A 23047-nucleotide genomic window follows, 5' to 3' on the forward strand; every position below is an offset into this window, starting at 1 on the left:
ACACCTGTTTCTAGGGTGTTTCTCAGGGTAGAGGTGCTGGCTATGTTCCAGCTTGGTCTCCTCTAGGCATGCCTCAGGGATGGCACCTTTGATGTCACCACTGTACCCCCAACACCAACGAGAACTCCTGGCAAACAGGTGACCTAAGCAAATATTTGCCAGAGGACGACCTATTAAATGAGAATCTCTAGTGGGGCACAGTGGCATATGCCTGTGGTCCCAGTTACTCGGGAGGCTGAGGATGGCAAGTTCAAGACCAGCCTCAACAACTTAGTGAGACCCTGTTTCAAAATAAAAGATAAAAAGGGCTGGGGGTGTGGCTCAGTGATAAAATACCCCTGGGTTCAATCCCCAGTACCCCCTCCCCAAAAAAAGAAGGGCTGGGGCTGGGGCTCAGTGGCAGAGCGCCTGCCTCACACATGTGAGGCCCTGGGTTCGATCCTTAGCACATAAAAAAAAAAAAAATAAAGGTATTATGTCCATCTACAACTAAAAAGAAAATATTTTAAAAAATTAAAAAAATTTTAAAATAAATAAATGAATAAAAGACTCTTCATAACTGAGTTTCTGGATAGTTTTAGGGAGCAGGCGCCTCCCAGGACGTCCGTGGTGTCTTTGGGGCACCCACGTCTGAGGTTTTTGCATGTGGACTGCTGTCCTGTGGTGTGTGTCTCCTTCCAGGTATGATGGTGTGCTGTCCCTTGGGGTCTGTCGCGTGGGACAGTGATCCTAAGGCAGCGTGGCCCACCTCCCAGGCCAGCGTCTGGACTCTCTGCACAGGCAGGTGGGGGTCTGTCTCTGGCTGTGTCTGTGCCACAGGGGCAGGCCGTGCTTGGGAGCAGGTCCCTCTATCTTTGGTTGTGTTTCTAGGGGGCTCTGCTGCCCTGTTAGGGCCACCATTCCCGAAATGAGTGTCTGCACAGGCAAGCTGCGGGGACAGTCATCCATGAGGTGCTTCTAAGAGTAGTGGCTCTTTCTAGGCATGTGCAAAGTCTCAAGGGCTCTGACCAGTGTCACTGGCCTTATTCAGTGTGTCTTGGCTGGTGCCACTGGTCTCTTCAGAGTGTCTTGGTGACAATAGGTCTGGTGTGTGGGTGACACCCAGGCTGGTGTCTGTCTGGATTTCTCCTCTTCCCTGCCCCAGAACTCCCAGCCACAGTGTCCCGTGTGCAGACCCTGCTGGCCATGCTCCTGACGGGAGGTACTCTGTTCTCGGCTGTGGGCGCCCATGTGGCTGTCTCTAGGCATGTGACAGTCCTGCCTGTCCCCAAGTGTGTGGCTAGACAGTGATGATGTGGCCCTGTCTCTATCCCGGGCCCCGGCTCCTGCTTTTCCCTTCTGGCCCGCGTCTGGGGCCTGTCTGCGTTCCTAGTGGCGCAGTGGCCCTGGGTTTCTGTTTCTGGCCTCACTGTGTCAGGGCTGTGCCTTCCTGAGCTGGCCTGGAGTAGCTTCCCGGGGCTCCTCCCGCAAGGCCCTGCCCAGGCCTCGACCTCCTGACGCTGTTCACACCCCTGTGGCACCTCAAGGCCCACAGGGCAGTGCCCACAGGTCAGCGAGCTGGGTCTGTACCCCATCCTGCCCAGGGCAGCAGCACGGCCTCGCCCAAAGTGGCCCCAAACCTGGGAGAAACGACAGAAGCAGACGGGGGTCTTCACACTCAGCCCCAAGACCCACTTACCTCGGACTAAGACGAGCTGCTCGGCGCGGCCTGTGCCCACAGCGTTGGTGACAGTGCAGATGAAGGTGGTATTGACCAGTCGGTCCACTGAGTGGACCAGCAGCTGGGGGCCCTGGACGACAGCTGAGGCTGGGAAGGTGCCCGAAATCCTGGGGGTGGAAGGTCAGGTAAGGGGCACGGCAGGGTCCACCGGGAGCACAGGCCTGTCCTGAAGACCCAGGTTCCAGTGATCGGGTTTAACCCGGGACCCTGACTGCTCAGCCTCCTCCCTCAGGCCCAGGTTCTGGGTCCTCTCACTCACGTGCTCCAGTCGTAGCCCGTGGGCTCTGGGTTGCTGCGGACATTGCACATCAGGGTGGCCTCACTACGGCCGAGGTACCAGTTGTCATCGTAGCCAGAGATGGAGACCTCGGGGGGGTCTGGAGGAAATGGGGCACTGGCTCAGAGACAGGCATGATCCCAGAGCGGTGGACAGATTAGCTACTAGACAAGAATCCTAGAAAAGAAGTGGTAGCAAGGGGCCCACCAGGTGACACAGTGGGTGCCTGGGCTGTCTCCGCTAAGGCCACTGTAGGAAACTTTGAGGACATTATTATTCAGGGCTGCTGGCGTCCAAGGAGCCACCACAGATAACGTGTGCATGGTATGTGCACTACCCCCCCATGCCCCCATTAGGGATTGTACCATTGGGCTACCGTTGCCCCAGTCTCTATTTTAATTTTGAGACAGGGTCTTTCTAAGTTGCTGAGACTGGCCTCAATCTTGGGATCCTCCTGCCTCAGCCTCCCAAGTAGCTGGAAATACATATATATACTGTACCCAGCTGTATGTGATGTTTTTTTTTTTTTTGTTTGTTTGTTTGTTTGTTTTTGTGGTGCTGGGGATTGAACCCAGGGCCTTGTGCATGCAAAGGCAAGCACTCGACCAACTGAGCTGTGTCCCAGCCCATGTATGTATTTCTCACATGCCCAGAGTGGACAGCATGGGAGGGAGATGGCAAACAGTGCCTGCCCGCCCGCATAGACAATGGGAAGACTGGTATAGCCGAGGCTCGGGGAAGCCTGTGCACATGTTGTGCCGATGACCGTGGCCCCAGGGAGCCAGTGTAGACCAGGTTGGGGAGCCAGTGTAAATGTAGGCATGGCCTGGCCAGCTGGCGTACCTAAAGTGAGTGGGGCATGGGGTGGGTGTGGACAGTGAGCAGACTCTTGGTACAGTTAGTATCTGCCAGGGTCTGTGAAGAGTGCTAAAGGTGCCTCTCTGGGTGACATTTTGGGGTATCACCGTGGGCAGTTTCTGGAGGAACTGTCTTAGAAAAAACACATTGGGAGGGGTCAGAACCAACAGCCCAGAGAGGCCAAAGTGAACAATGCTGGGGAGCAGGAGTCTGCACAGACTTCCCTGGGAGTCACTCTAGACAGTGTCCCTGGGAGACGACCTCAACAGTGTGGGAAACAGGGTAGACGCTGTTGGGAGGACAGCATAGACCATGGCCCAGGGCAGTTGGGAAGGACAGTCAGGGCACTGGGTGATGTTGGGGGTAGGTGAATGCTAAAAACCAGATCTCTGGGCAGGCGTGGTGGCACACACCCGTGATCCCAGGACCTCGGGAGGCTGAAGTAGGAGGATACCAAGTTCAAGGCCAGTCTCAGCAATTTAGTAAGGCCCTACACAACTCAGTGGGACCCTGTCCCAAAATAAAATACAAAATAAGGTTGGGGATGTGGCTCAGTGGTCAAGGGCCCCTGAGCTCAATCCCTGGTACCCCCCAAACAAATAAACACCCCAGATCTCTGCAGTGGAGAAAGAAAAACCCCAACGTATTTGGCAGCTTCCTTGTGTGTAACCCCAAGGCTGATCTCACTACCAACCAGACGTCACTGGATGCAGAACTGGGAGAAATTCCCCTCCACGCCCACCTCAGCTGACCCATGGGGGCTACGTGGCAAGAGCCCTGTGAAGTCAGCGTGGACACAAGAAGCTGGTCCCAGGAGCCAGTATAGACAGTGGGCAGGAGGGCAGCGCAGGACGGGGTCAAGGAACCAACGCAAGCAGTGTAGACGGTGTTGGGGGAGCGGGGCCCCTCAGGGGCACTCACAGCGCACGGAGAGCGTCACGGGCAGCAGGACCGGCTCCTCCAAGGTCTCATGCTCCACTTTACAAGTGATCGTGACCCCATCCACCTGGCCCAAGGGTACCGAAGTGTAGCGGCTGGTGACCGTGACTGTGCCTGGCAAGGGCCCCGGCTCCTGGCTCTCTCTGGCCTCCCCTTCCAGGGTGGAGATCCAGGTGATCCGGGCAGGCGGGCGGCCCCCAGAGGAGATGCAGCGGGCCACGGGCATGGGCTCCAGGCTGAACGTGACCTCCTGGGCTTCGGCGTGGTTCTGAGGCTGAGCTGGGGAGAGGAGCAGAGCGCATCACTGCGGATGCTGGCAGTTCCAGTCCCAGCTCTGCTGCTCACAGGCGGGGGCTGGGGACAGGCACCTTGCCGCGTCTCAGTTTCATCTCAGGTCAGATGGGGACAACGGGAGTCGCCTCCCCGGTGGACTGTTGGTGGATCAGAGATCGACATGTCCAGGTTGAAGGAAGGAAGAAGGGAGGAGAGGGAAGGAGGCCTCCAAGGAGAGCCACTGGCGCCCACTGAGGGGCCCCAGCAGCCCTCACTGTCCCATCCATCGGGTCCTCCTGCCGCCTCCGGCTGCCCTCCCACTCAGTCTGTGGAGGGTCCCTGGGACCCTCAGGAGCCCAAAGCTTCCACCTCCCCCGGGAGACGCCTGGCTCAGGGAGCCCAGCTGGGGCTGCCTCAGTTGAGGGTTCCAGGAACTCCCCACCTGCCACCCCTCGGTCCCCACACCTGCCCAGTTCCGGGTGGCGGACACCAGCCCAGGCCTCCCTTCCTCAGGGAACTTCTCTGACCTGTCTGCCTTTCCCTTCATAGTGGCTCATGTGTCACCTGCTTTTCCGTGAGGGAGGGGCCTGGCTGCTTCATTCTTTGTTCCCATATTGCCTTGTGCTTAGGGAGTGTCCCCCGGGGGGTTCCTTCATCATTATTACCATTATTATTTTTAGTTGTAGATGGACACATACCTTTATTTATTTATTTTTATGTGGTGCTGAGGATGGAGCCCAGCATCTCGCATGTGCTAGGCGAGCGCTCTACCACTGAGCCACAACCCCAGCACACCCTTTATTATTAATTAATTAATTAACTAACTAATTAATTTTGCAGTGCTGGGATGAAACTGAGGGCCAAGTGTAAGCTAGGCAAGGCTCCTACTAGCTACCGGGCCCTTGGAACCTCTCTCTCTCTTTTACCAGGGATTGCACTCAGGGCCCTCGACCACTGAGCCCCATCCCCAGCCCTATTTTGCATTTTATTTAGAGACAGGGTCTCACTGAGTTGCTTAGTGCCTCGCTTTTGCTGAGGCTGGCTTTGAACTTGAGATCCTCCTGCCTCAGCCTCCTGAGCCCGGCTACTGCAGTATTTCTCTTGGACAGAATAAATGATTGCACAAGAAGAGGGACTTCCACCGGGGCGGGAGCAGAGCTGCCCCTGAGTTATGGAAACAGTCGTGATTCAGGGCTCCTTGCAGAGGGAAGCACTACCCAGGGAGGGGAAAGGGTGACTTCCGACTCTCTGGGGCTGAGAAGGGGAAAATAAAGCATCCAGAGTGATGTGGCTTCAGAAAGTTGCTGAGGGAAGGTGGCATCCTGGGGGATTTCCAAGAGTCAGTGAGAAAGAGCAGCCTTTGACCAGCCGCCATCCCAGGTCCCTCCTGCTGGGAGTCTGGGAGTGTTTTTTTTTTTTTTTTTTTTGTACCAGGGATTGAACTCAGAGGCACTTAACCACTGAGCCACATCCACAGCCCTTTTTATTTTTATTTTTTTTACTTTGAGACAGGATCTCTCTAAGTTGCTTAGGACCTTGGTAAATTGCTGAGGCTGACTTTGAACACGCCAACCTCCTGTCTCAGCCTCCCAAGCTGCTGGGATTATAGGCAGGCGCCACTGCACGGGCGGACTTACTCTTAGTTTTGTTCTATGGTTTACTCGCTGGCGCCCCCTGTCTGGAGTGGGAGTCCTTACAGCACAGGGAGTCCTGTCTTAACTGCTTTCTCCCCAGAGCCCAGGAGGGTGCCTGGGCATAGTAGATGCTCACTAAGTATTTGTTGGAAGAATGCCTTGTTGGTCGTGGTATCCTTGGCAAGTGGAAAAGCAGCGGGCACACAGTAGGTGCTCCATGGGCATCTGTCGACTGACTGAGTACGGCAGGAAAGTCATCAGCTGAGACAGAGAAAACAGCCGGGTGGGGGATTGCTCCGGTCGCACCCGCGCAGCTCACCTATGACTTTCAGCCAGGTCACCCCCCGGCGCGTGCCGTTCGGGAAGGTGGCGAACTCGCAGGTGTAGTTGCCCTCGTCCTCCACCATCAGTCCCTGGAAGGCCAGCGTGGCATCCCACAGGTCTGCCTTTGCGCCTTGCCCAGCTCTGACGAAGGACAGTCGCTCCTTGCTGGACTGCGGGCTGGGGTAGTGGACGCCGTAGGAGGGGTGGAAGGCCGCCACGGCCGCTGCATCCAGGCGCTGCCAGGTCACCTGAGAGATGCGCACTTCCGAGGTGGGTGGCAGCAGGTGGCACGGCAGCTCCACGGTGCCTCCTAGGCGGCCCCGCACCTCTGGTAGCACCTGAACCCGCACATCCTGGGCTCCTGGGGAGAGGAGGGGGACAGGTCAGGTAGACAGGACCTCCAGCCAGGCTGGGCCAGGGTACGCAGGGGGAGACTGGCCCTGGTGGGTTGGAGGAGGCTCTTCCGCCAAAGAAGCCAGTTACTTTCTGAGGAAAGTTAGGGGAATTGGGGTCTGAACTAGTGAGCAGCAGACACACACTGTGACCAGTTTCTCCCACTACACACTCACGTTTGTCTTTTTTTTGGTACCAGAAATTCAACTCAGTTTTAGATTTTATTTAAAGACAGGGTCTTGCTGAGTTGCTTAGGGCCTCACTAAGTTACCAAGGCTGGCTTTGAACTCGCGATCCTCCTGCCTCAGCCTCCTAAACTGCTGGGATTACAGGCGTGTGCCACTGTACCTGGCCACAACACGTTTCTGATGCTGGGCATGGATGGGTCCTCCCCATCCCCCGGCCACATCAAGCCACCATCGACTCTGCAGCAACAGACACCAGTGGGGAGCCCCCCACTCAGCTCTGACACTGTGGCCTGAACACAGCATGTGGCCCCGCAGTTCCAGGGTTCATTCCCAAGATCCCTCTCTGTCGCCTTCAGAAGCCAACCGTATGCCCTGCTGTTTCTTCTGTACCCCTGACTCATTTGCTGTAGATTGGGATCACCACAGTCCCCTCCTCAGGTTCCAGCAAATTGTTTTTGCACAGGCAAGGTGTACACACCTGCAGCCCCAGCACCTCAGGAGGCTGAGGCAGGCGGATCAAGTTCAAGGCCCGTCTCCATAAAATAGTAAGACCCTCTCAAACAAAAACAAAGGAAACTTTTTTTTTTGTACTGGGGACTGGACCCACGGGCACTTTACCACTGAGCCACATCCCCAGCCCTTTTTATTTTTCATTTTGAGACAGGGTTTGCTAAGTTTTTAGGGCTTCACTAAATTGCTGAGGCTGGCCTCAAATCCATGATCCTCCTGTCTCAGCCTCGGGAGTCCCTGGAATTACAGGCATGCATCACTGCGCCCGGATGCCCAGCTGTATTTCTTTCTTTTTTTTTTTTAAGTTTGTTTTGTTTTGTGGCTTCAGGAATTTAATTCAGGGGCACTTTACCATTGAGCTACATCTCTAGCCCTATTAGTTTTTTTATTTTCCCAAGACAGGGTCTCTCCAACAAACTAGCGATCCTCCTGCTTCTGCCTCAGCCTCAAACTCTCTGGGATTGCCAAGCTAGCTTTTTAAAAATTTTGAACCAGGAGCTCACTGGGACCACAGATCTGTACCTGAGCTCGGTTCATTTGTTCAACTGGCTGAACAGAACTCAGAGAAAGGAGCATGGTTTACTCTGAAAGCTATTTCGAAGGATTCCAAGGATTCCGAAGAAGAGGAGCTTAGGGGGAGGCCTGGGGGGTGGGCGTAGTCTCCACAGCTCTGGGGAAGCACCACCCTCTGGGACCCTCCAGTTCAGCAGTCAGGAAGCTCAGAGTCCTAGAAAGGTTTATGGGAGTCTCATTGCTTAGGCACAATGAATGACATCATTGACTGTTGTTTATCAGCTCTGCCCCTCCCCCATCCATGGAGGTGGGGGTGGGGCTGAAAGTCCCAACCTTCTAATCCTGCCTTGGTCTTTCTGGTGACCAGTCCCCAACCTGAAGCCTGGGGTCTACTGACCAACAACAGTCCTTTATTTCCTTTCTTTCTTTGAGTAAGGGACACTCTACCACTGAGCCGCATCCCCAGCCCTTCTTTATTTTATTTATTTATTTTTTAGTTGTTGATAGACCTTTATTTTTACGTAGTGCTGAGAATTGAACCCAGTGCCTCATACATGCCAGGTAAGTGCACTACCGCTGAGCCACAACCCCAGCTCCCCTTCTTTATTTTTATTTTGAGAAAGGGTCTTGCTAAATTGATGAGACTGGCCTCTAATTTACAATCCTCCAGCCTCAGCCTCCTAAATTGCTGGGATTACAGGTCTGGGCCACCGCACCCAGCAAATCAGCTCTTTAACATGGAATAAAACACTATGATTTAGGAGAGTCTGAGGATTTTAGGAAATTTTTGCCAGGAATCAGAGGAAGATCAAATAAATGTTTCACAAGATCACAATTAGATTATATATGATTATGGAAATTACTGTCAATACTCTTAGATATGAAAATCAAATTGTGGATGTGTAGAAAATCTTTTCCTAGGGGCTAGGATTGTGGTCAGTGATAGACTTCGGGCCTAGCACGCAAGAGGCACTGGGTTCGCTCCTCAGCACCACATAAAAATAAAATAAAGAGAAGTTGGGCTGGGATTGTGGCTCAGCGGTAGAGTGCTTGCCTAGGCAGGACCCGAGTTCGATTCTCAGCACCACATAAAAATAAAGGCATTGTGTTGTGTCCATCTACACCTAAAAAATAAATATAAAAAAGAGAAGTAAATGAAAGTAAAATAAGATGTTAAAAAAAGGAAAAAAAAGTATTTTCCTAGAATGTATAAGAGTGACTGAAATGTCCTGCCTACAAGGGGGGCTCTCGGGCCATTATTCTGACTTATACCCATATGTTCGAAATTTTTCATTATAAAATGGAGTAAATAATCCTCTAAAATTAATCAATAAAAAATAGCTGGGAGCTGGGTGCAGCGGTGCACGCCTGTAATCTCAGCAGTTTAGGAGGCTGAGGAGAAGGATCGCAAGTTCAAAGCCAGCCTCAGCAACTCAGAGAGCCCCTAAGCAACTCAGTGAGACCTTGTCTCTAAATAAAATATATATTAAAAAAAAAAAAAAAGCGATGGGGATGAGGCTCAGTGGTAGAGCAGTTGCCTGGCATGTGTGAGACTCTGGGTTCATCCCCAGCCCGGGGGGGGGGGGAATATATCTTTATATCTATCTATATCTATATATATCACAAAAGAAATTTTAAAGCATTTTAAATATGAGAATAGTCCACTTTTCCCTTTACAGTGATACACTTTCCCTCCTTCAATGAACCCTCAGGGACTTGGGTGTGCCAGGTTCGTCCCCAGAACCCTGGCCTTGTGCTACTAGGAAGTGCTCTAACCAGGAGTGCCTAGTGCCCCAGCCCTTTTTTCTCATTTTAATGAAAATAGGGACAGGAAGGATGGCCCTGCTATGCCAGGCAGCACACAGAAGCAAAGACCAGAGGGTTCAAATCCTGACTCCGTGGTGTGTGACCTTGGGCAAGTCACTTAACCTCTCTGTGCCATTTCCCATCTTTAAAATGAGGATGATAATGGTCCCCACCTCCCAGGGTTGTTCTGAGGATCAAAGAGTGTTTGTAGAGCACGGAGCACAGGGACACAGGAAACTCAGATCAGAGCTTGGCAAATAAACACCATGAGGTCTGTGTAATTACAGGAGGCAAGGCAAGGGCATGTGACCCCCATCAAGGGGCAACAGCTGCCTGGCTCCCTCTGCCTGTCCCCACCCAGGAACTAGGGAACACTGTCAGGTGACCCTGAGGAAGGGGTCTCCAGTGGAAGCAGTTCCTTGGACAGGGACAGTCCCAGGGACTTCATGTAAGAAGCCATCAAGGAAGGCCTCCCAGGACATGCGTGTCATCCCACACCAGCTCCACGCATGACTCCAGGTGGGAAATGGCCTCGATGCTTCTCTGGGGAACCACAGAGCATGGCGCCTGGAAACCACTCAACAGGGGCTTCCGGCCAGCTCTGTCCCTTGCCAGCTGGGGGAAGCTTCTTCCAGCCTAAGTTCCTCCATCTGTAAAACTGGGGTGTTCAAGCCCCGCTCCCCAGGGTTCCGGTGAGAATCTGGGTGAGGATCTTCCTTCCTAAGCCCTGGCGCCAAGACCAGCTCAACTGGCAGCTGCCTGCAGCTACAGGGCCTTGCAGGGTCTCCATGGTAGGTTCTGCCTTTCTGTTATGCTGGGAATTGACCCCGGGGCTCTGCCCCTGAGCTGCATGCCCAGCCCTTTTACTTTTTATTTTGAGACAAGGTCTCACAAAGTTGCTGCAGCTGGCCTCGAACTTGTGATCCTCCTGCCTCAGCCTCCTGAGTGGCTGGGATTGCAGGCGTGGGCCACAGTGCCCGAACTTGTCTGGATTTTTCTGATGGGCAATCTAGACCCTTCCATGAAGGTTGCTAATTCACGTTGGTTCACATTTAAAACAACTATCCCTCCACCAAAAACAAACAAAAAACAAATAAACACCAAAGAGTTATACCTGTGACATTTGGAATTTGGAAACTGAGAGGGAGGGCTCAGAGAGAGGGGAACAGAAGAGAATCAGCTTAAAAATAAAGAGAAGTAAATGAAGGTAAAATAAGACGTTTAAAAAAAAAGAAAAAATTGCTGTTCGTGACACAGGCAATCCAAGACACAAATAGTTGCTCAGCGAACAGTCTTGGGGTCCAAGGGTTAGCCCCCCAAGGACAGGGAGTCATCTGTCTTACCCCCTGCTCTGCCCCCAGCTCCAACATCTGGGCCTGGCACTCAACAGAGGCTCAATAAACACTGACCCAGTCCCTGTGCTTGGTCAGAAGCCACAGAAGTGACAGGACAAATCAGGTGCTGTTCTCAGGGCTGAGACTCCGGTGGAGATAAACATTGTGCAATAATTACCAACACGAAAGAACGTCATGGTGACTGAGGTGGCAGGTCTTGACCCGCCTGAGGAAGGGAAGTCAGAAGGTATCCTGGAGGAGACCACCCCTGGAAGCCGAAGTCCAGACTGACACAGCCCACAGCCCTGCGGGTCCCTTTCTGGGACTTGAAACTCCTAAGAAATTGGTCCTTAAGAGGCAGGCCACATGAAGGCGGAAGAATGGATCCGTAAACAACTAGGGGCTTCCATCCTCGTATCAGATAAAGTGGACGTCAAGCCAAAGAATCAGAAGGGACAGAAGGCCACTTCATGGCGCTTTAGGAAACCATACATCAGCAAGACACAGCAATCGTAAATAATACCCCAAACAATGGAGCATCCACGTGCATCAGACCCTTCTCATTTTTAAGAATCAAACAGACCGCAACACAATAATTCTGGGTGACTTTAACATGCCTCTGTCACCACTGCATAGAGCCTCAAACAAAAACGAAATCAAGAAGATATAGAAGTAAAGAATACAATTGATGATTTAGACTTAACAGACATATATGGACTATTTCATCCACCAGTGCCTGAGTACGCTTTCTTCTCAGCAGCACAAGTCCTCCTCTGACATAGGCCACGTCCCGTAGGCCATCACACGTGCTGACAGACAACTGCAATGTTACTGAATACATTGCTAGCATCTGCAGCCGTATTTGGATAGCTCCCTTCCCATTGCTATTAATTTTTGTGTTCTTGCTTTTTTCTTGATTAGACTTGATTTTTTATATATATATTTATTTTTTAGTTCTCGGCGGACACAACATCTTTGTTGGTATGTGGTGCTGAGGATCGAACCCGGGCCGCACGCATGCCAGGCGAGCGCGCTACCGCTTGAGCCACATCCCCAGCCCAAGACTTGATTTTTAATCAACTTCTGGCTGTATTTTTTCTTCTCTATTTCATATATATATGTTCCTACGTATTTTTTCCTTCCTAGTACCTAATTTGATTGTTAGTCTAGCTTCTTGCTGGTACAAGTACTTTAACTTATAAATGTTCATCTGAGGGCTGGGGATGTGGCTCAAGCGGTAGCGCGCTCGCCTGGCATGCGTGCGGCCCGGGTTCGATCCTCAGCACCACATACCAACAAAGATGTTGTGTCCGCCGAGAACTAAAAAATAAATATTAAAATTCTCTCTCTCTCTCTCTCTCTTTAAAAAAAAAAAATGTTCATCTGAGTACTGTTTCATCCCAGAGATTTTGATTTTTGGAGGGGTGTGGGTGTTGCTCGGGATTGAACCCAGGACCTTGTGCAGAACCCAGGCCTCAAACTTGCAATCCTCCTGCCTCAGCCTCTTGAGTTGCTGGGATTATAGGGGTGTACCACCATATCTGACCAAACAATCCATTTTTAAGGCATTTCTGTCTCAGTAGGGCTCAAGATGGCAATCTTGGAGCTGGACTTCTCTTTCTCTGCCCCTGCATGGATTCCATCAGGAAGTCCCGGGTTCTAATCCACTAGCACCTCCCACCTGGCAGATGGCAGCTGCCCCTCAGATGTGCCCCCACAGGAGGCCAGGAGGAGCCTGCCGGAAGGTCTGCTCAGAGCCTGCCTGTGGCTCTCTCCTCATTAGAGCAAAGGGACCCACAAAGCGCTGCCCATTCTCAGCCATCGCCCCTCTCTTTCCTCTCTCTCTCTTTTCTTTTAGTTGTAGATGGACACAATCTTTATATTTATTTGTTTATTTTACGTGGTGCTGGGGACAGAACCCAGGGCCTCACACATGCGAGGCGAGCGCTCTACCACTGAGCCACAGCCCCAGCCCTCTTTTTTTTTTTTTTTTGGTACCAGGATTGAACCCAGGGGCGCTTAACCACTGAGCCACATCCTCAGTTCTTTTTATCTTTATTTAGAGACAAGGTCTCCCTAAGTTGCTGAGGCTGCCCTTGAACTTCTGATCCTCTAGCCTCAGCCTCCTGAGCTAATGGGATGACAGGCGCAGGCCTCCCCCTGCCTGACCTCATCTCCCACCCTCTCTCCTGGCTCCCCTGCAGCAGCCACACTGGTTTTTCCACTTTCCTCCAACAATGCGAGGCTCGTCCTGCCTGGGCTGTGCACTGTTTTCCTCCCTGGCCCCCTGGCTCTTCCCTCACTTCCTTCTGCCATTTTGCGCAGGAGACATTCCCCGACCACAGTATCGACCATAACGAGGACTCCCTCCGTCCTGCGTTCTTCTTCCTCTTGGCCCTGATCCCCACGCTGTGCAGAACTCTCTTTCTCCCAGCACAGCATCAATGCCACGCGCAGAGATCTTCGTCCATCTTGTTCACTACTATATCCCAGAGCCTAGAACAGTGCCTGGCATCCTGGAGGCGCTCCATAAACGAGCCGGATGAAGACGCGGAATAAGGAATCAAAGTGCTAGATCACACAGGCAGGGGTTGAGCTAAGGTTTGGATGTTTTTTCTGAGGGCACTGGGAAGCCATGGAGGGTTATAACCTGGGGGAGGAACGGGGTTAGGCTGTGCTTTAGAAAGATCCCACAGAATGGAGTGGGGCAGGAACCAGAGGAGGAGCCCGACTGGCAACAGATTCAGACCCAGGACAGGAGTGCCACTGGGGTTAGGAGGCAGGGAGTGCTCAGTTAGAATGCTTGGGACCTGAGGCTGACAGGCTGGGCGGGTGGGGGTGGGTCTGTGTGCTAGGTGGAGGCAGGCGACATGCCCGCAGGAGGAGGCTGGCCTGGAGTTAGGGTCCCAGCTGCCAGCACACTGCTGGGAGGGAGCCCATGTCCTGACCCTGATAGGGACAGGGCACCACAGCCAGGGAGGGGACAGAGTGTGGCTGTGGGAACACACCTCCTCTGCTTCCCTGGGCAAGCCAAGCTGATGATAGCTTTATAGAAGTGTCACTTGGGTCTCTACACACACTTCCTTTTTTTGTGAACGGGGCCCAGCAGAGTGGGGGCTGCCCAGGTCATTTGGGAAGCCCAGGGAAGAACTTCAGGGGACAGAGATACAGAATCTGAGAACTTGAGAAGCAGGGAGGGACGACCAAGGCACAGAGGAAGGTCACAGTGACTCATGGAACCCTGGAGGAGGCTGGGGCCTGGACTTCTGGGTCTAAGGGAGGAAATTAGCTCTTGAGTCCTCAGGGCTTGTCGCGCCCCCTACAAACCTATAAAACACGGGACAGGGTGTGGCCCCACTGCAGCAGGCCCTGAAAGCCATGTGCTCTAAGCAGTGGCCTCAGTGGCTGCCTCAGCCACTTGGTTAATTAATTAGTTGCATTAATCACACTGGCCACCCCCACAGCGGAAGCCCAGAGCCCGACTGGGGGATGAGTGCAGCAGCCAGGATGCAGGGCTGTGGGTCTGGTCTGGGTTTTCTGCAGGCCTCTGGTCTTTGTCCCTCATCACGAAGCGAAGCGCTGGGGGCACTGCAGCTGGGCGGGATCCCTCAGGCCCTCCCTCCAGAAGCTCAGCTCTGCAGGCCTGGGGACAGGAGGGAAGGGGAGGGAGCCACCCATCTTGGGATGAATCTCTAAGATTGCTCTTCCAGGAAGGGGTCCTGGGACAGATTTCTGCCACACACTCCCTGCTCCATGGAGTTCACACCTCAGTGTCTGTCTCTCTGAGGCCCAGGCCCCCTAATTCTTGCAGATCCCGTGTCCTGATAGTCTTCTTATTCTCCCCTTGGACACTCCAGGTTTTCATCGTCTCTCAGGATCTTCTCATCTCTGCCTCTGCTTCTTAGGGTCCCTGCTCCTCTGTCTCTAATCCCCAAGGTCTCTGGCCTCTGTTTCTCAAATTTGCTCTCTCTCTCTCTCTCTCTCTCTCTCTCGCTGCAGATAGACCCAGGGCCTCCTGATGCTAAGGAAGCACTCTCCCACTCAGCGATGTTCCCAGCCATCTTTTTTGAACAGTATTATTGATATAAAATTTCCATATAATCCACCACCCCCCCTTAGAGCATACAGTTTAATGCCTCTTGGTTTGTTCACAAAATCGTGCATTGATTGCCACAGTGATTTCAGAACATTCACACTGGTCAGCTAAGCAAAGTGGCACATGCCTGTAATTCCAGTGACAGAGGCTAAGGCAGGAGGGTCACATGTTCAAGGCCAGCCTTAGTAATTTAGCAAGATCCTATCTCAAAATGAAGATAAAAAAGGGCTGGGGGTGTAGCTCAGTAGTAGAGGGCCCCCGAATTCAATCCCCAGTATCAAAATTTAAAAAAAAGTGTCATTAGCCAGAAAGATTGCCGGGACCTCTTAGCTGTTCCCTTTCTTTGCTGGGCGCCTCTATCCTGGGGGGGTCTCTATCTGGGTCTTCTTATCTCTGGAGTCTGGCTTTCTTATCAGATTCCTGGGAACTATAATCTCTCTGTGTCTCTGTGTCTGGACCCTGGGACCTCCCTGCTCCTGGGTCTCCTACCCAGCATCTACTACACTTTCTCAACTGCTCCAGCCTTCTCGCTGGGTCCCCTCTTCTCCTCCGCCTCCTGCTCCATTTCTCTCAGCATTGCTGGGACATTAAAAATGTAACAGCGTCCCAGGCAGGGGCGGGGGAGCTGGCCCTCATGCACTACTCCCTGTCCCTCTTATGTCCACCACTCCTTGGGGCCCCCACACGCTGCTGGCCTTGAGGCTTGCCTGTGCCCTGACCTTCCTGGGTCATGGCATCTCCTCTCTCAGATGGAGTCTTCTGGGCTCCCTGCCTGTCACCAAACCTCTGTCCCTCTCCTTGGGCTGTTTCTGTCTTCATCCTGGTGTCTCTGACTGGCTTCCTGTCTGTCCATGCGGCTCCTCTCTCCATCTCTCTGTTCCTTTGTAAGTGTCCTTGACCCCATCCCTAGATCTGATTCTCACCCTCTTTCCTCTTTTTGGCTTCGGTCGGTCCCCATCCCTGTATCTCTATCCTCTCTGTTTATCCCTGTCCCCCGCCCGGCTTCTCCTCTGCTCAGTCCCCCTTCCCTAACAAGAAGAGACAGCCAGGCCTGCAGTCCCTTCTCCCTCCCATCCCCCTCGCTGCGTGGGGCTGCCTGGCTGACATGGATGAGCAGTGAGAGCTGAGGGTGGGAGGGGAGGCGCAGCGAGGTCCAGGTGGTGCTCCCTGGTTCCCAGGAGGCCAAGGAGGGGGAAGGCAGAGCTGGGGCCAGGTCCAGGGGGGATGAAGGGAGAGAGTGCAGCATGGGGGAAGGAAAGCTCAGAGAGGAGTGGAGAGGGAAGAGATGGAGAGAAAGTGAGGGGAGAAGGGAAGAGAGGAGGAGGAGAGAGAGACACAGACAGACAGACAGACACTGGGGAGGACCTGAGTCAGCAAAGGCAGAAGGATGGAAGGTCAGAAAGGGGAAGGTCCCCTCTCTTGATTTCTCCAGCATTGAGGGGGACCTTGAATCTTCCCAAAGGTCCTTCAGGGAAAGGACTGTCACCTCAGTTTTACAAAAGAGGCTCAGAGACACTTTGGGGGGACTACCCAGCCCAGGTGGTCTGAGAAGAGCCTTTGGATCAGGTCTCCCAGGAACTGGCTGTGGGACCCTGGGAAAGTAGCTTGTCCTTTCAACACCTCTGTTTCCTCATCTGTGAAATGGGAACAGGAAGAGGCCCCTGTTTCTAAGGGTGATCTGGAACCTTCTGTGAGATTAGGCACCAGTCAACCTTGGTGCAAGTTGGAGAATTCTCCCAGAGATGAGAGGTTCGAATCCCATCTCCCTATCGCTGACAGAGAAGGAAGAGGCGGCCAGTGCTCACAGCTAGGGGTCAAGGCTGGATGACAACTCAGGGACATCCGAGGCCAGGGCAGTGCCGGGGATTCCCCCTTAGCCCCTTTCTGGGCAAACCCATGGGAAACTCCAGCATCCCAGTGTTTCTATCTGGGAATAAACAGCCGGTCAACTGCAAAGGGCGGGGCCAGCACCGCCTTCACCTGTCTCCTCTCAGCCTCTGCTCCTTTGGGGGCCGCACCCCTCCCCCAAAGAGGTGGGGAGGGGCGCGGGAATTACCCAGCCGGCTCCACCCGTCCGCCTACCAAAGCGACTCCGATGACAAAGGCGCGACCAGAAGAAAGATAAGGTCCCGAAACCCGGGAGTTCGAAACTCGGGAGTCCGGAACCGGGAGCAGCAGAGCTCCTGCCCTGCCCCTCCCAGGCTCGGCGAAAGCGATACCCGGAAAACTTCCCCAGAGACGTCCCCACTGACCGCTCACTTGCAAAGGGCGGGGGCATCCAGGCTCCGGGACTCGGCCTCGGATTCTACCTGGGACGCAGCACCCTGAGCCTCCAGCCTCCAGACGGAACCTCTGGCCCTTGATTATACCTGGAGGCCAAAGGACGGGTGCCCTGCCCGTCTCAGTATTTGGGGTTCAGAAGACATTCGTCTGCCCACAATTAAACCTGAGACCCACGAATTAAGCCTTCTGTCCCCAGTTCTACTTGGAATCCAGAAGACAGAGGCCCCGGCTGACAAAAGTTTGAGCCCCTCCTGCCCCCAGTTCTACCTAGACCTCGGTTAGTGACAGCCTCTGGCCTCCATTCTACCTGGGACCCGGGAGACGGAACCCCCAGCCCTTAATTTTTCTAGAACCAGTGTTTAGAGCCCACAAACTCCTTGAGGTCCAGGGTTGGAGGGCCCAGCACAGGCCCTTCCCCCCCAGGGCGCTGCAGGAACTCTCAACCTCCGCCCGCCACCGACCCCAAGGTCCGAGCTCCCAGTCCCTCCTCTAGCGGATCTCGACGTCTGGCCCCTTGCCCTTGACCCCCCAAGGCTCAGACGTCCGACCTGACAAGAAAGAAAAATGAGGGGTGGGGGGAGTCTTGCCACACCACCACGACCGTCCTGCTGGGGGTGGGGGAACATTCTCCACATTCCTGAGGGGGGCACCGGAGACGGATACCCAGATCCCGAATCACTGATTAGCCCAGGATGGGGAGGGGGCGCGAGGCCTCCCACAGACCTCAGATTTAACCACTTCGGCGGCCCGAGGATCTGACCAAGGGGGGACGGGGACAGAAAAGTCCCGGGTAGCATGGGCGGTAGGGATTAAGGAGGGTGTGAAGAGAGGGACATAGAGGGATTTTCAGGACTCAGACAAAATAGGGTGTGTAGGGGAAGGCGTCGGAGTCGGAAGGGACATTCAGGAAGGGGCACGAGAGAGGGGCCTCGGTGAACCGGGGGTGGGGGTGGGGGAAGGTACTCGGGGTTCCTCCACTCAGAAGGGAGGGAAGGGCGTCCGCGGTTCCTTTCACCTGTTTCCCGAAGCAGCAGCAGCAGCGGCAGCAGCAGCGGCAGTGTCGGCGACAATCTTGACGGCGGGAGGACGGCGACCCGGGCCATGGGGGGCCCGGGAGCGGACTGGGCCGGGGCGGGGGCCTGCGGGCCACTGTGCGTGCGCCAATCGGCTGAACGGTCGAGCAGGTGCCTGAGTGATTCGGCTGCGGCCGGCTCCGGTCGCGCACGGTTCTCCCCGCTCTGTTCTGGTTCAGCTTTCCCGATCCCGCTCTTAGGATCCACGCCCGGGCCCCTAGCTTAGCTCCGGCCGTTCGGACTCGCTGACGTCACAGGACCCACCCCTTCCCTTCCCCCGACCGAGTCGAACCCGGGCTCTGGCCCCTCCCCGTCCTGGTGTTCGGACCACGCCCCCAGAATTCCACACCTGTCCCTCCCCGGTGTTCTAGGATCGCCTTTTCCAGTGTTCTCCACCCGCCCTCTCCCGGGATTTTATACCCGCTCCTCCAAGGAGTCTACGATCGCTCCGCCCCCAGAGCTAGTCTCCGCCCTCTCCTGGTGTTAAACACCGCCCCTTTAGAATCCTAACAACGCTCCCCGGCCCCGAAGCGTTCATCCCGCGCCCTTTCCACGTTTCCTCGCCGCCCACTAGGGTTCTGTCACGCCCCCTTTGGAACTTCCGGCCGTCTCCGCCCCCGCGAAGCCACGCCTCCTCTCCGGCCCCGCCCTCCGCCCTCCGAATAGCCTATCCTCCCCTCCCCAGGAGCTGGGTCGGGCCAGGTCTCAGCCCCGCCCACAGCTCTAATCCCGCCCTCTTTTGCAAAACCCCAGACCTTTATCGCACCTGCGTGATCACGTGGGCTCTCATAGACACGCCCCCTCTGGAACCCCGCCCCTCACTGAGACCCCGCCCCCACCCCGTCCGGGCCAAGCGATTTCCCAAGACCTAGACCCTGGCTCCGCGTCTGTGTCGCATCGTGGGCACCTCTCAGAATACGCTCGTCTCTTCCTCTGCCTCGGATTCTGGGTGTCACCACGTTGCTTTCTGCTAGATTTCTCTCTTAATGTCTTTGTGTGTGTCTCAGTATTTTTGCGCGTCGGTCTCCATCACCGTGTTTCTCTGTCGCTGGGTCTTTGGGTCTCGGTGTCGTTCTGCTTCTGATCTGTCTTTGTCTATCAGTGTTTCTGTGTCACTTGTTCCCCAGGTTTCTTTCCATCCCTTTGATTCTGTGTGTGTCTCTGTGTCTCTGCCTCTTTTTCTCTTCGGGTCTCAATGTGTCTTTCTCAATGTGTCGCTCTCTTCATGTCTCTGTCCCTGCTTCTGTGTTCTACGTCCCCTCTCTGGAGTCCTCATATCCACCTTTCATACAGGGTCCTTGTCACAGTCTTATCGCCGGCTCCCGCCAGGGGGCAGCCCAGACCGGCCCCGGTGCTTCGCTGGCCGGGCCGGTAGTAGGAGGCTGGGCTAGGGTCCGGCCTCCGGACCTGCCAGTCCCTCCCCGTGTCCTTGTCCCACTTCCTCTATCTCCCCAGCCTCCTCACGTCTTTGTGTTACGCTCTGACTCGGCCCTTTTGTCTCCCAGGCGGCTCTGCTCCTCCCCACCCCCACCTCTTAACATTCCTCGGGCTGCTGGGGGAAGCTGGTGAGGCCGCCCAGCCTGGCCCGGGTGAGGGCAGTGAGCCGGAGGCCGAGGGAGGGGATACCGCTGAGGGCTTGAGAGCTGAGATCCTCCTGGGCGACGGAGTGCCAAGCTAGTCGGCTTGGGCCAGCGCTTGGGGACTTCTTGCTAGCAAGAGGGCTACCTGGGTAGGCTAGACTCTCCCTTTCCACCTGCACCACACCTGGCTTTCCTTCCCAGAGGGGCCACAATCCCAAGTAGGAAGCTCTTGCTGACCCCTCTTGGTAATGCTAATATTAATTCGTGTATAGCACCCTGTGCCCAGCGCTGCTCATTGCAAGTGTTAACCCACTCAGCACCCTACGTGAGGCACAGAGATGAAGTGACTTCACCTAAAGTCACAGTTGTGAAAAGACAATCTGGGACTGACACTGCTCTAAGTATCTGTTTGTCTTAGTTAATTCCTCACAAGAACCCCAAGAAGGGGGGGGTTGAAAAAAAGGTTCCCCATTTCATTGAAAAGCAAACTGAGGCACAGACTGGCTGTTAATCCCCAAGCCATCAGCAAGGAAGTAGCAAGGCTGAGATTTGAACCTGGACAGTGTGATTCTTAGCATCTACCTCAGGCTGGACACAAGCCTGGTGTGAGGCCAGCTGGACAAGCCGGTACATAATGCCCTTCAGATCTCGCTGATGTCCTCTCCCAAGTCCGGGGCCAGGTTAGAGGGCCAGGGTCTGGCTCTTAGACTAGCCCTGCTCAATTTCTTTGCCAAACCTGCCTTGCTCCCCATTTTCCCCTTGAGCAAAAGAACCCATGCCCAGGGAAGCTTCTTCCAGGAAGGCCCCCAGCACCTGCTCTTCCAGGGTCCAGGGCTTGGCTTAGTCCTTGCTGGTCTTTGTGGGTGAGCCCAGAAGGAAGGCCCAGGAGTTTCGGCTGGAGTTTCACACCACCAGGCCACATGCACATGGGGGCATGTGTAAGGCTGAGCACTGCCACCTTTATTGACAAATGACTGGGTGGGTCCCATGCCTCAGGAGTCAACTTCCAGTGTCAAGGAGTCCCAGAGGTGGCACTTCACTGAAGAGCCATAACCAAGAGGAAGGGACACGGGGCCAAAGGCTTCCTGATGGAGTCTTGAAATTGATGTCAAATACTTTATCTGCCCAGAACTGCTCTCTCTTCTCCCAGCAGCAACGGCTCCCACTGCCACCACCCCAGGTTTCCTCATTACTTAGTCCTTATTACTTGGTTCAGAGTAAGGCCAACCTAGACCTGGCCAATCAGAATATTTGATCCTCCTGGCCCCTGGCATTGTTTCAAGGATGGGAATCAATTTGAGCTCCTAGATCTAGATCCAGCTTTGCCTAAAGGCCATCAACACTTTCACTTCTCAAATATTTGAATGAAACATTTTTCCCTTACATGAATTTTTCACTTTGCTGCCTGCTTTTTTCCCTCCCTAACTTCCTCCCTACCTTCCTTCTTTCTTTCTCCTCCTCTTTTTCTTTTGCAGTACTAGGAATTGAACTCAGGGCATTCTACTCCAGACCTGTATCCTCACCCCTTTTTATTTTTTAAGACAGGGTTTCACCAAGTTGCCCAGACTGGTCTCCAACTTGCGATCCTCCTACTGCAGCCTCCCCAGCCTACCGAGTTGCTGGGACCACACCCATCAGCTGCTGCTGCCTTTTTTTTTTTTTTTTTTTTGGTCATTTACAACCCAACAAGCCTTACACTAATACAATCTCTCCAAGTTCAGGAGATGTGCAGATTCCTGGGACATCCCAGGAATAGGAATCACTTTTCAGAATCCCAGATGTCCAGGTTTTGAAAGATAGTCAAGTTTTTTTAAAAATATCTCTAGTTGTAGATATTAAGATATTAAAATATAGGACACAATACCTTTATTTTATTTGTTTATTTTTCTGGGTGTCGGGGATCGAACCTCACACATGCTAGGCCAGCGCTGTACCAATAATCAAGTCTTGTTATAGTGGGGGACGCGGGGAAAGGCTTTCCAGGAAGGGGAAGTGTCATGTCACCAAGCATGGTGGGGACAGGGAGAGAGGAACTCTGCGTGTGAGGAGCTGCACCTGAGGAGGCCATGAAGGCCAGGTGGAGGGTGGCCCGTGCTCCTGGGAACAGGAAGCCCTGAAGTTGAGGAGCCAGGATCCTTCCGCTCTGCCTTCCCTCTCTCCTCCACCCTGCCGTTGGCCAAGATGGGAGTGAGGGTAGTTCTGAGGTGGGACAGACTGCCATCTGTATGCAAATTATCTGGGATGCCATGTAGATGAGGGACCTTATGCAAATGTGTCTTTCTGGGGGACAGGCTGAGGCACTACCTCATTAACTTGGGGACCAGGTGCTGGGTGGAAAACTCTGTCCTCCATGGGGTCCCCTTTCCCCTCCCCTGTCCATCTGTTCACTCCCAGATTCCGTTTACCAGTGTCTGTCCCTAGAGTGGCATCTTTCCACACCTGGTCCTATCCCAAGAATAAAGGAAACTTTTTGGCTCTTCTCTGGGTCCCTCCATTCTTCCTTGCATTGGAGTAATAGCTAACATTACTGCACAAGTATCCTGTGCCCAGCTTTGTCCTCAACACTTTCCTTGTTCAGTTCACTAAATTCTCCTTTCCACCCTCTGATCCTCTGTGTTTGCTGTTTTTTTGGGGGAGGCAGGCGGGTACTAGATAAACTTGCGATCCTCCTGTCTCAGCCTCCTCAGCGACTGGGATTACAGGTGTGTGCCACTGCACCCCAAGCACCTTTGTTTTAAATGAATTCAATAAGTCCTCTGAGATAGGAGTGCCTTTATCTGAGCTCTTCCGCTCTGGGTCTCTGCAGACTGCCTGGTCACCTACAGGAGACTACTGTCACCAATTTCTTGGTGCCAGATCTCACTTGGTGGAAGAAGCAAGCTGTGGGAGGAGAGTGAGACCAGGAAGGCTTGGGGGGCATCCGGGAGGAGAGGCACCCTCATCCCTCACCTCCGGCTGATCTAGCACAGTCGCTGGTTTGCATGGGGCTGACTCCTCACGGCTGCCCTCTAGGGGCCAAAGTGGGACTCGTCTCCGTCTCCGTGTGATGCCCAAGAATCAAGGCTCAGAGGTGGATTCACCCAGCCAAGGTCACTGGTGCCTGCCTCCCAAATGCTTCTGAGCTCCTCTTTCAACATTTTCTCTTTCCCTTTCTTGCTGTAACCCTCTCTCTGAACCCAAGTTTTCTTTTTTACTTTTTCTGTCTCTGACTCGATCTCCCCCCAAATCTGCCTCCTCTCTTTTAAT

The 23047-nt window shown here is 53.9% G+C and overlaps 1 protein-coding gene across 3 annotated transcripts in view; it reads right to left on the reverse strand.

Moving 5' to 3' along the window:
* NECTIN2 (nectin cell adhesion molecule 2) overlaps positions 1-18633 on the reverse strand; it is a 28425-nt gene extending 9792 nt beyond the window's left edge. For 2 of the 3 annotated variants that reach the window (XM_081273491.1, XM_081273490.1), the window contains exons 1-5: positions 18164-18633; positions 6021-6386; positions 3777-4073; positions 1980-2097; positions 1679-1827 (exon numbers count right to left, since the gene is read on the reverse strand). In XM_081273491.1, coding sequence (XP_081129617.1) covers positions 1679-1827; positions 1980-2097; positions 3777-4073; positions 6021-6386; positions 18164-18251 — 1018 coding nt within the window. In that variant the 5' untranslated portion in view covers positions 18252-18633. The remainder of the gene's footprint in view (positions 1-1678; positions 1828-1979; positions 2098-3776; positions 4074-6020; positions 6387-18163) is intronic. The other variant, XM_081273492.1, reaches the window with a different exon arrangement.
* Positions 18634-23047: the final 4414 nt, after the last annotated feature.

This window comes from Spermophilus citellus (genome assembly GCF_964194105.1).
Source record: "Spermophilus citellus genome assembly, chromosome: 18".
Lineage (NCBI taxonomy): Eukaryota > Metazoa > Chordata > Mammalia > Rodentia > Sciuridae > Spermophilus > Spermophilus citellus.